At 30.8% G+C, this 12673-nt stretch overlaps 1 protein-coding gene across 1 annotated transcript; it reads right to left on the reverse strand.

The window, feature by feature from the left end:
- Positions 1 to 282: 282 nt before the first annotated feature.
- LOC107850726 (putative dihydroflavonol 4-reductase) lies at positions 283 to 10173 on the reverse strand. The gene is made up of 5 exons (XM_016695453.2): positions 7331 to 10173; positions 3637 to 3765; positions 3121 to 3285; positions 1581 to 1886; positions 283 to 687 (listed from the first exon to the last, which is right to left on the reverse strand). The coding sequence occupies exons 1-5, from the start codon at positions 7622 to 7624 to the stop codon at positions 547 to 549; spliced, it is 1035 nt and encodes a 344-aa protein (XP_016550939.2). The 5' UTR covers positions 7625 to 10173; the 3' UTR covers positions 283 to 546.
- Positions 10174 to 12673: the final 2500 nt, after the last annotated feature.

A 12673-nucleotide genomic window follows, 5' to 3' on the forward strand; every position in this document is an offset into this window, starting at 1 on the left:
TGCTGCATTAATAATACAATCAAAATTTGATTTTATGTTTTGTCTACAATCAGTCTAGAAAATTTGTATACTATTAAGTTGACTTGCAGCATGTACAAACTTGTAAAATTAAAGTGTGATCGTGTATGTTGTTTCATTGCAGTGGCAATTTAGATGAAATCTTCAAGCTGCACATATAGAAGGATGTTATGCATCAAGAAATCACTTCATCTATAAAGACAACAGAAACATGAATATTAAAACCAGAAAAATAGCTTGACAAAATGAGATTAACACTGGGGATTGAATAACGCGATTAACAATGGTAAATTTGTTGTCATGTGAGCAGGAGGTCACGAGTTCAAGTCGTGGAAACAGCCTCTTGCAGAAATGAAGTGTAAGATTGCATACAACAGACTATGTGGTCCAGCCCTTCCACGGACCCCACGCGTAGCGCGAGGTTTAGTGCACCGGGTTGTCCCTTATTGAATAACAAGGCTTCAGAGTCATCTTTAAGTCTAATTTACAAATAATGAACACAATAAATTCTCGATAAAACATAACATGTCAGTATTTAATCGAACCCGAGCTCTTTAACCAGGGAAGCACCTCGGACAGACCTTCTTCCAAGCTCCTAGGGTGGTAACCCAGTTCTGCCTTTGCCTTATCACAAGAGTAAGCCCACTGATGTTTAATCATGCGAACCATCTGTTCAAGATGATGCATAAAGAGGAGATAAGAATTAAGGTCTAATGAAAGCTAACCAGTAGCAAAAGTTTTCAAAGAAGGAAGACCGAGCAAAGTGGAACATGTACTTGCCTTATTATGCAAATGCAGAGTCTAGATGTAGAGGGTTTAGTCAGAAATACGCAACATAATGATGGTTGTCATACATAAATATCAATCCTCTACTTTTTTCGATAGGTAATACTCCTGAACTATAAACTACAAAAATGTAAAAGGTCTAACGATATGCTAAGAAAACAAGTTGTCGCACTTTAGAGCCAAATATACAGGCCTATGCTCTCCACATCGAAGTAACAGATCTGCAGCAATTTAAGAAAGTGGAGTGGAGACGAGCAACAAAGCAGCCATTAAAACTTGAATTTCAAGGACTATTTTGGCTCGAACCTTAAAGAAAAATAGAAAAGAAAGCTAAGCGCAATGAATCTGTTATCGCGACATGGCTGCATTAAAGAATTTTCCTCTTTTCCCGACTGGTTTGTCTCAATTCTCAAACAACTCAAGGCATAATCCATAAAGAAAAGGCATAATACATAAACATGCACTTTAACTTGGCATCAAATCACAATATCTATGACCTCCAACTTTGGGTGTGCACAAGTAGGTACTTAAACTTGTATAAAGTTGAATAAGTACTAGACACATATGTCTATGTGGCGTCCTACATATATTATGTCACATAAGACGTGTATGTCTACATGTTCAACTTTATACAAGTTTAAGTGTCTACTTGTGCACACCCAAAGTTGGAGTCATAGATGTGATTTCATGTCAATTTAAAGGGCATGTTTATGTATTATGCCTAAAGAAAAACCAGTATAACAAATAAGAACTTGAAGTATCAATCTGTTACTTACAGGAGGACTGACTAGAGGAATCTTTCCGGTTATTTTGGCGAGAAGAACTGACATCCAGCCGTAAAATACAAGAATAAATATGGGGATACCAAAAGAAGGCTTCTTTGTCTGAGTGATCATTGCAGCTATATCGAAAACTTCCTTCCAGGATGCATTCTGCCCTGTAAGAAGGTACCTTTCACCCGGTTTGCCTTTGTCCATAGCTGAAATATGCCCGTTAACCACATCATCAACGTGGCTAAAAGAAAACCTCTCTTTTGCTTGGCCAATGTAACCAGGTAAACGCCCATTAAAGCGTTCAACCAACTGAAAAAGAAATATGTTTAAACTCAATACCACAAAAATTTCATTGAAACAAAATTACATAACATAAGCCAATTAGTAAAATTGCTAAATTCTACAATTGCAAGATGAGCATTGACCTGAAGCACTATTTTCTCTATCTTGTGTCAACGGGCAATGTATCGAAAGGCTAAAGAGATACAGAGTCCCTCAATTTTCTGATTGTTGTGGCAACGAGGAAATTTTCCTTCGGTTAGAAATTCAATCGAGATTCACAGATAAAATCGTGATTATCTCCTTTTTAGTTTTTACCACTTTTTCTCCTCATCTTGTTCCTTCTCATTTTCAATTTCCTTTCTATCCATTGGACCAGCATCGGCAAACCTCATGTGATACAACCTTAGAAGAAGCATACTCCAACAGTTAGCTATTAAGGTGGAAGCCCAAGGCCATATAAACCCCACATCAGTTTCCCATATAACCAATGTGGGACTTTGTGCAATAGGATCATAACATCACGCGTAATTTCTCATCTTCATCTTTTTCTTCACAAGATCCTTTTTCCTACGGTCTCCTTTCCTTTCCCTTAATTTTGTTTTTCTTTTTACGCATTTTCATTTTCATCTTTACCCAGACCGCTTTGTTATTTTTTTACTTGAGCCAAGCAAAAACAACCTCTCTACCTCTCAAGGTTGGGTAAGGTCTGCATTATCTTGCTGTTGCTGCATTTCGTTTTCCATTCTACTCCTCTTCATCTTCATCCTCCACCCATCTCCAATTTCTCATTAAACATACACAAGACAAGGCTAATGATGCATCTCTTCTAACCTCCAACTACTCTCCTCATCTCTTTTTCCTAGTTACAGCCAGAACAGTTAAAAGAATTTAAAATGATTATTTGCCATTTGTCCTGGCCTAGGTGGACAGAGTTACTTGAAACATCCCGTAGAATTAGTCGAGGTGCATGCAAGCTGGCCCGACCACCACCCCGCTTATAGAATGATAATAGGGAAAACAAGGGAAACTTAAAAAAAAACACCACTCTTATAGAATGATAATTATGGTATCATTGGACATGCTTTAGTTTAGGGAAAAACGCAGTCATTTAGCATGAAATGATATGACATATAAAGCTTTTAATCAACGACAAGAACATCGCCCATTTAGCTATGACGAAATCCATAACATTAAAACGATTTACCATACAAGCAACGACATTTCCAGCCATAAAGGGAGGAAGAAGGTTGAAAATTTTTACCATATTGGCAACAGTATTTGCAGTCGTAACCTTCCCACCACCATATACGACTCCCGGATAAGCAAGCACTATCGGCACTCCTTCAGACGCGGCATCTAATGCAACCTTATCAGAAACAGCTTTTGATTTCTCATACTCCGTGGTGAAGAATTTTCCAGGATGAACCTGAATTCGATAATATTTAACCAAACTTCTATGAAGAAAGCACATTGAACATATTAAATAGGTCATTTAAATTGTTTGAATTGCCTCATCTAAAGCTCAAACTGTCAAAACATGAGAACATCTATTTATTTTAGTTATCTATTGTGTGAATTGCCTCATGTAAAAGCTCAAACTTCAAAAACATGACAACATTTATGTATTTTAGGTACGTAACTTGCCTACTAAAGTGCAGGCCTAATGCTTTTTCCAGTACTAATATAAGTTTATCACTGAATCGAACACAAGACTTCTGATAGTTATGACACATGAACCGTCTCATCTAATGCTTACTCTGATAACACAATTTCATACCTGAGATTCATCGGCAACATATCCATCAGTCGGTCCCAAGGCAAAAAACGATGATGTGTACACAATTTTCTCTATAGTTCCTGTTTCTTTATAAGCTTGCAACACATTCTTCAAGCCTCCAACATTCACCTATAAATGCAGTGCAATAACATCAACTAGTCTAAACCAGCTATAAATACTTAAAAAGTAGCAACAAAAGAGTAGATTCAGTTTAGCAGAAAACTGGCATTTATTCACATTAAAAACAGTTTCTTTGAAATCTTTTTTTCTTTTTGATAAAAGTGGTGTCCGGGCTAGCTTTCACGTATCTCGACTAATTCTACGAGGTATTTGTCACCTACACCAGCAATAGGTACCATGTAACTACGTTCTCTTTGAAATCAGTTCCAGTGTGTCATTTTCTTAAATTTTCCAATTCTTTCTCCTCATCATTTGCTTCAATAAACAATCACAAAAACCTATCATTCCACCACCAATTGACACTCCAAATTATCCAAAAAAAAAAAAAAAACTATAATTCCACTACATTTAATACTCAGAAATATCATAAAAAGACTATTCTTATAGGCCGTCATTTTCCAGTTTCCACCATCAATTAATACTGAAGACAAAAGCAAAAGTTAATGTTACGGTCCCGCCTGCTTTTCCATTACTCTCCGTTTGAAAAATAATGACCTACTTTTTTTTTTTTAATTCGAATGATTTTTTTTTTATTAATATTTTAATTTCAACTTTCTACGTGATATATTTATGACCACAAGATTAAAAAGCATTTTGATACATTTGACACTACTTTAATTTAAAGCCATAAGATTCAAAAATCTTTTTTATTTTCTTAAACTTTGTGTCAAGTCAAAGTAGTCATTCTATTTTAAACAGAGGAAATAATTAATTTAACTTTTTTTTTGCTTTGCTATTTTAATTTATTTTACTTGAGCTAAAATGTTTTCGAAAACATTGTATCTACTTAAAAAAGAGAACCATGTGCCTAAGAGGGCGAGGACCTTTATAGCCATAATTCTTCCCCCGGTTCTACCTCCTTCTGCAATAGTGATCTATCCCGTCAATCCCACCCGCGAGCAATTCATTCCAACCTGTCTTTGCCTAGTAAGATACATCTAGTTCTCCCTCCGCCTGCCTATCTCAATAGGAAATTGGAATAGTCTCCGATTTCAAAGAAAAAGCTGAGGCGAGAGCTATATACCTTCTGGAACCGGAACAATAATTACTATAAAGGAGATGCGCGGTCAGCGCAGGCTTTACCCTCCCCAGATATGTGGGATTTCGCTACCTATGTTGTTGTCGTTGTTGTTAATTAATACTCAAAAATATCATAAAATACTATTTTTATACCCTATCATTCCATCATCATCTATCTTTATTTGCTTCTCTGTTTTAAATTTGTTTGGTCTATTCTTTTCTTTTAGCAAATTTTTAATTTCAATTTTACACACAATATACTTAAACATAAAATTAAAGGACATTTTGATATATTTAATTTAAGATCAAAAGATATTATCTTTACTTGTCCACTTTTCTATTGACACAAAAATTAAGAAACAATAACTGATTGAGATATTTTTACATTATTACCCTTTAAATATATTAAATTTAATTGTTTGAGTAATACATTAGATTAGGGGTGTACAAACCAAACCGTTAAGTCAAACCAAATCCAAAAAACCAAGCAAACCGAGAAAAAAACAACTTATGATTTGGTTTGGTTGGTTTGGCGACAGAAAAAAAAAGAACGACCATTCTTGATTTGATTTTGTGTTAACCAAAAAAAAGTCAAACCAACATAATATATATATGTGTACATATATATGTGTGTGTGTTTATATATATATATATATGCATGTATATAATTTAACTTTTTATACATAAAATATTAATTATAATCTACTTTTTAAATATTTTTTTATTAGTTTTATTAATTTTCAATATTTAGAAAGTATATACATATATATATATATTCATATTTTGCGCCTTTAAATTGTAATATTTATCCATTAATTGCTAATAAAATAATCCAAAATCTAATATAAACTTAAAACTTAAATTTTTCACTGTTCATCTTATTTTTTAGTTTCAAGAGAGTTTTTCGCTCCTCAATTTTTCATAATTGTGATTTTTCATTAGCACATGAATGAAAACATACTTGATCTAAACTTCAATCACAATATAATTATAAAAAAAATAAAGATTATAAAAAACCCGAAAAAAATCAAAAAAATTGAAAGAACCGATTAAAACCTAAACGGGAAAAATCAATTTTATGTTGGTTTGATTTGGTTTATACTTTTAATAAACCGACATAATTGGTTTGTTTTTTTTTTTTAATAGAAAATCAAACCAACCCGACCTATGTACACTCCTATATTAGATAATGAATCATATTTAATGTTTAAAAATAAATGGGTAGAAAAAGGTAAATCATCCATTGATTTTATAAATTGAATAATTCTTGTTGAACATTCCAAAATAAAAAATTGAACAAGTAAAAATGAACGGGTGGAGTAAATACCTTTTAAAACTCCGTGTCAAGTTAAAATAATTCAAACAAATTAAAACTGAGGTAGTATCATATTTCATTCATTGAAGTTAATTTGACTAATTTTTGAAGCTAAATTGAAGTAGATTCATTTAATATTTTAATTGACTTAGATACTTGAAAACTATACGAAAAATATTATTTTCTTTATTCCAAAAAGATTGACCAACTTTCTTTTTTAAGTATGTTTCAAAAAGAACGATATTTTCTTTTTTAACAACACTTTAACTCCAACTTCTAGTGTGTCATGTTCACAACGACGGCTCAAACCTATTGGTGGGCTAAAGCGAAGGTTCGATGAGAGGCCTGTATTTTATTTTATTATTTAAAATTTATTTTTCTAATTTTTTGAGATGCAAAATTATGAATAATCGTCTTATGTTAACAAATTTTTTTAATTGATAATATACCTAATTTATTCAATCTCCCTTGAGATATTGTTGATCCTACGTAAGATTTTATCAATTTTCATTATAAAAAATAGTAAAAAAAAAAAACATATTTCTATATAATTAAAATATCAAGAAAATAAATTTAAAAAATAAAATGACATAACCTGATTCAATACTCGACCTAAAAAGGAAAAACTCTTGCTTCATAATCTACTAGAAATGCTTAGAAAAAGTAGATCAATAATAACATTGTTAGAAAGAGATCTTTGAAGTCTTGAAGGAATAAAGATTGAAAAGAAAATAGTAAAGAAGAATTAAATTGCATAGTCGAGAGAAGAAAATAAAAAATCTTATTTTTAATGGAAAAGTTTTTTAAAAACATTATCCTTTACTTTCATAAACTTTTTGTTTAATTACCTCATAATGGTCTAAGAAATACATTTCCTTTCTAGTGACTAAAATGTAGTACTGCTATTTTGATTTAAAATGGACCCCAAAAATTGGCGGCTAAAGCTCAAGCTTCAATTGTTTTATCCAAAGGCCAACTTTACTTTTAAAAAAAAATAAAAATTATAAGATTAAAAAATATTTTAATATATTTGACTAAATTCAAGATTTTAAGTTTAAAAAAAATTATTTTCTCAAACTTTATATAAAATTAAAATAAATTATATTTTTAAAAGGAAGAAAGTATAAGTTGCTCATAGTGAATAAAGTTTGACTGTGGAAAAACGAAATGTATTCTCACAGCTATGAATCTGGAGGGATCAGGAAGCCAATGTTCAACTAAAGCAGCAGCATGAAAGATGACGTGGCATCCGGAGCAAGCTTGAACTAGTGATGGATAATCAGTGACATCTCCGTACACAAGCTCTAGGGTTCCGCCGCTGCTTCCGCCGTCAGTAGGCGGAGGTAGAGAAGATACGTCACTTGTACGGCGGACGAAAGCTTTAACATGGTGGCCGGAGTTGAAGAGCTCACGGCAGAGACGGCTGCCGAGGTAACCGGAAGCGCCGGTAACCAATATTACTTTCTTCTTCATTTTCTGTGTATTGCTTTACTTGTTTTTTTCGTCAACGATGGAACCTGCCTAATTTTATACTTGAATTTTAAGTGCTAGGCAGCTTAATTATGAAGGTGTTAATATAATATAATATTTTCTTTGTTTAGTTTTACTTGATTGGCAATTTTAGTACATGAATTTCAAGTGCTAGTAGCCCTTAATTGCAGCTGTTAATAATATAATATTCTCTTTTTTAAGGTTTACTTGATTGACCATTTTGAGTACATGAATTTTATAAGTGCTAGGCCCTTAATTATGGAGGTGTTAATAATATAATATTCTTTTTGTTTAATTTTACTTGACTGACATAACATGGTGTAATTAATGAAGTTATTGCATCTGATAAATTATAAGTTCTAAGTATTAAAAATAGCCTCTAATAAAAATATAAGATACGATTGCATACAATAAATTCCTTTGGTTGAATCTCATGCATAGCGAGCGAAAATTTTAATACAATAAACTATTTTTTAAAAAAAAAAAATCTCTATTTTATCTTAGTCACTTAATACTAAAATAAAACAGTAACAATATAATAAATAAAATAAAATTCTCTTCTAAAAATAATTTTTTTATCTCCTGACGGAGATAGTAATACGACTTACATACACATTATCCTTTTCAAATATTACCTGTGAATTTCATTGGGTTATATTATCGTTCTTCCTGTGGCTCCTCATTATGCTCTTTGAAGTTGCATATTTCGATCGATCCAACAAGTCAAAAGTGATGGAAATTTGAGGAGAACGCACTTTCTTATCATCAAGCACGATCTTCTTCTCATTAGCCAATTACATGATTTTATTTGTGAATATGAAACTTTTCTCTAGAGGGTGACCAACAAACCTACTATACTTGCAATAGTTTGGGTCATCAATTTTTTGCTGTTCCATCTCTGCTTCAAAGTTCAAACTTCAAACACAACATCAACTCAACTCCAATTCTAAAAAATTACTCCATTCATTTTATTTTATGTGTTTTCATCTTTTTTTTATCCATTCGTGTCAAAAAAATACCCTCTCCATCCCAAATTATGTGTTATTATTTTCTTTTTAGTTCGTCCTAAAATAAGTGTCGTCTTTCCTTATTAGGCAACTTTTCAAAGACACAATTACCTTTTACCCTTATTGGTCCCACTTAATTAAAAAAAAAAAGATATTGGCACATTTTTTTATAAAGGATAATTTGATAAACTTTACCAAGTCTTTCCTTTTTTCTCAAACTCCGTGCCTGATCAAATGGCAACACATAAAATGGGACGGAGGAAGTATCATTTTTCTTATTTGATAATTATTATATCATTTTTTCTTATTTAATAACTATTTAATGACATCATCTTCATTTTATCTTTACTGGTTTCACTTAATAAGAAAAAATAATTAAAAAGTAAATATTAATGCGATTTTAAGAGGGATAATTTTATAAACTTTGTAAAGTCTCATTTATTTCTTAAACTCTGTGTTCAATCAAATAAGGACACATAAAATAGGACAGAGGGAATATGATTTGCATGGTCAAACACCTACTTAATATAATATTTCAAAATTTTAAATTTAATTTTTTCTTCTGTGTTAATTTACATGACTCACTTTTTTTAATCAATCCCAAAAAAAAAATATTTTTACATTTAATAACAATTAAACTTTAAAATATTCAATTTATTTTTAATGAAGCCATTTATAATTACAATCAGCACCGTTGAATAACTCACGGCAGGGCGACCTAGGTAACCGGAAGCGCCCGTAACCAATACCAATTTCTTGTTCATTTTCTGTGGACTGCTTTTCTTGTTTTTTTAAGTCAACGATTACATACGTATTAATTAAGTAATATACTTAGCTTGAATTAGTTGCCATGATTTGATTATATTTAAGTATTAATCATTTTATCTTTATAAAATGATATTCTCTGTTCCTTTTTTTAGTTGTCATATTTTACTCTTCTAGAATCAATTTAATTAATTTTTAAAATTAAATTTATTATTGCTTAGAAAAAAAATATAGCAATTTATAATAAATTAAAAAAAATAAAAAAGATGATAGAAGTATATAAATTTTCTCATAATTTATACATATATTAATTATATACAATTACAAATCATGAAACTTATCATAATATATTTTGTAATGATTAATTTTCTAGAACTTAGTTGGGCCAAGCATGTGACACTCCACAAAAGTCTTTAGAATCAGTATTCATCCAGGGTGTCATTTGTATTGGCTTCGAGGAAAATATTCTTTTTTATATTTGGTATATAAAAAAACTGCATCTGGTGAGAACTAATTTCTTTACGTAAATAATTCAACACTCGATCGAATGTATCATACGATCAAATATATCATGTAATTTTTTATAGCATGCATGTCACGAATACTATATCAAAATTAAAACGTATATTATACATAAAATGTTTAATTTTATAAAAAAAGAATATAGACACACATCATGTATTTTATATGTAAATCGGCTCCTGGTGATGCGAAAGTTAGAATTACAAAATTCTAAAAAAAAAAAAAAAAAAAAAAAGAGAACTTTTTAAAGAAATGACAGACTAAAAATAAAGTAAAACGAACAAATTGAAAAGAAGCCAAATACCAAACACATCCTAAAAGCTTAAAAAAATTAGAGTTGGGCCATTGATATTAGCCTATTAGGCATGAATTAGAAGACCAAAATGTATCATTACACAAGCAATTTCTTGAAAAAACAATAATTTTACGGGATACTTTTCACTTTCCACCAACACCATATATTAGGTAGCAGAATATTATTCTAGTTATATTTCAAGGATTCAATCTAACAACTCTAGGAGGATGGATTTCTAGAACTTCTTCATCAAGGTAATTTCTTGATTTATGAAAGGAGTATTATTGGTGTATGCGTAAAAACACTATTCAATTTATATATTGAGCTATTTCTAGGATAAGAGTTTTTTTTATAATTGTTAGTATATTTCATTTAACACTGCCAACGCAGATTAATTCCACGGGATAACTGTCATGCCATCTTCTACTAATAACATATGAGGTAACTCAAAGAAACCACTAGGATTTTCATTTCTACTTGGATTTGACCTGAGATGTCATGGTCCATTTTGCACCATTGTTAGGATTGGTAAAGACAAGCTTTGGATGAGTGGGTGGGGGTGGGGGTGGGGGTGGGGGTGGGGTGGTGGGAACTATGAAGTAGTTGAGTAATGATCGGACACGAATTCATAATAATCAGACAGTAAGTTCCAAATACCAAATGTTAAACATGTATAGTTGAGCCAAAGATAAGTTTATACGACCATTTTAGTGTTCCAAACTGAACAAGAAGGCTTCATTGCTTGACCTACGTATAATTATACTTTATATTTTTCAGACTCTTCAAAAATATTGCCGCATCTATATTGAATTCTTCGGAAGTACACTAATTTGAAGAATCCAGCACACAACAGTTGACATTTTTAAGAGTTTGAACAAAATAGAATATACTCTCACCCTCTTTTGAAATTGTTTGCTGAACAAAATAGAATATACTCTCACCCTCTTTTGAAATTGTTTGCCCTTGTTACACACACCTAAAAGGGATGAAAAGAACATAAATGTTTCATCCTTATCCATGTTACTAGTTACGAGAAGTCTGTTCAAAGCACGAACCTAATACCTATCCTTAATTAATATTAAAAAAAAATTTACAAAATGACAATTTAAGATATCTAAATTATTAAAAATTCCTTACTTAATAAAAATTATAAATATCCCTTACTTACATTCTCTCTCTTTAAATCTCTTGATACATATTCCCTCCATCTCAAATTACTCGTCCCAAATTTTCTAATTTGATTTTTCATTTACTTGTCTTTTTTCATTAATCAAGAAGAGATAAAAAAAAAATCATGTGTTTATCCTTTGCATTAATTACTTTTTCTTCAAATTAAAATTTAAACATCATTTAATAGGGGTACTATGGTAAACTAGTCATGTTATTAATTTTTTTTTTTAATCAATGTGTCATCTCAATTTGGAACGGGTAATTTGGAACGGAGGGAGTAACTTCTACCCTAAAAATTAGGATATATTTATTTCCCTCTTAAAATTTCATCTTAATATCTTCTCTTCAACTATTTAATACCATTAATGTCTAACCTTCTCCTCCTACAAAGTATTTTTCAGAAAACTTTCGCCTCCTTATCCTCCGCCGGAGTATCCATCGGAGAAACAAAAAATGATGGTGGTGTACGGTGTCTTCGATCACCGTCAATCCTTAATCCACCAAACAACGATTAAATAGATGGCTGAGGATGAAACTCCATGAACTCTGTTAACCCATTCCGTTGAAGAAAAGAGAATCTGACACTTTTAGACGAAAATATGTTGTTTTGAAAAGAAAAGTTGTTGAAGACAACGAGAGACATCTTGCCAAAGGTTTAACAATTTTTGTATCTGAACATTTTAATTTGAGATATATTTTTTATTAGCTAAAGATACATAATTTAGCTTATAACTATATGCATGTTTCAGGTGCATATTTTTTTATCTGTATGTCTGATACATTTTCTTGATATTTAACTCTTTCATATACATGTATATAATTAGAAGGTGTCTGTATGTATCTTTGATACACTTTTTATGTTGTGTATCTCTTATACCTTCATATTTCAAATCTCATTTTTTATATTGATACATCATATCTTACCATGATACGTTTTTAACTATTATTTGTATCTCTTTTTTCAAGGTTTAAAATTCATTGCAAAAAGTTGAAAAAGAAAATAACATTAAAAAAAAAAGAGAAAAATTAAAGAAGAATGAATCTGAAAGTTGAATATGGAGAAGAATATTTCAAAAAAAATACATTATTAACTAAGTGTTGTTTTGGGGGATATTTAGATATTAATTAGAAGATCTGCAAAGTAAATTACTCTTTAAATGAGTTAATTACGGTTACTTTTCATAATTACAATGAATTAGTTGTTTCTTAAGATATAACATCAATCATGTATCTCTTTTAATATTATGTATCTAAAAAACTAAAAATCAAAAT

This window comes from Capsicum annuum, chromosome 12 (assembly GCF_002878395.1).
Source record: "Capsicum annuum cultivar UCD-10X-F1 chromosome 12, UCD10Xv1.1, whole genome shotgun sequence".
Taxonomy (NCBI): Eukaryota; Viridiplantae; Streptophyta; class Magnoliopsida; order Solanales; family Solanaceae; genus Capsicum; species Capsicum annuum.

Bases quoted from the DNA above. Each gene is read 5' to 3' on its own strand.
- LOC107850726 (XM_016695453.2), bottom strand. From the start codon at position 7,624: ATGAAGAAGAAAGTAATATTGGTTACCGGCGCTTCCGGTTACCTCGGC. The intron at 3,766-7,330 runs GTGAGAATACAT...CTGCATTTATAG, and splicing joins ATCCCTCCAGATTCATAGCT to GTGAATGTTGGAGGCTTGAA. The intron at 1,887-3,120 runs GTAAAAATTTTC...TTTCTTTTTCAG, and splicing joins CAAATACTGTTGCCAATATG to TTGGTTGAACGCTTTAATGG.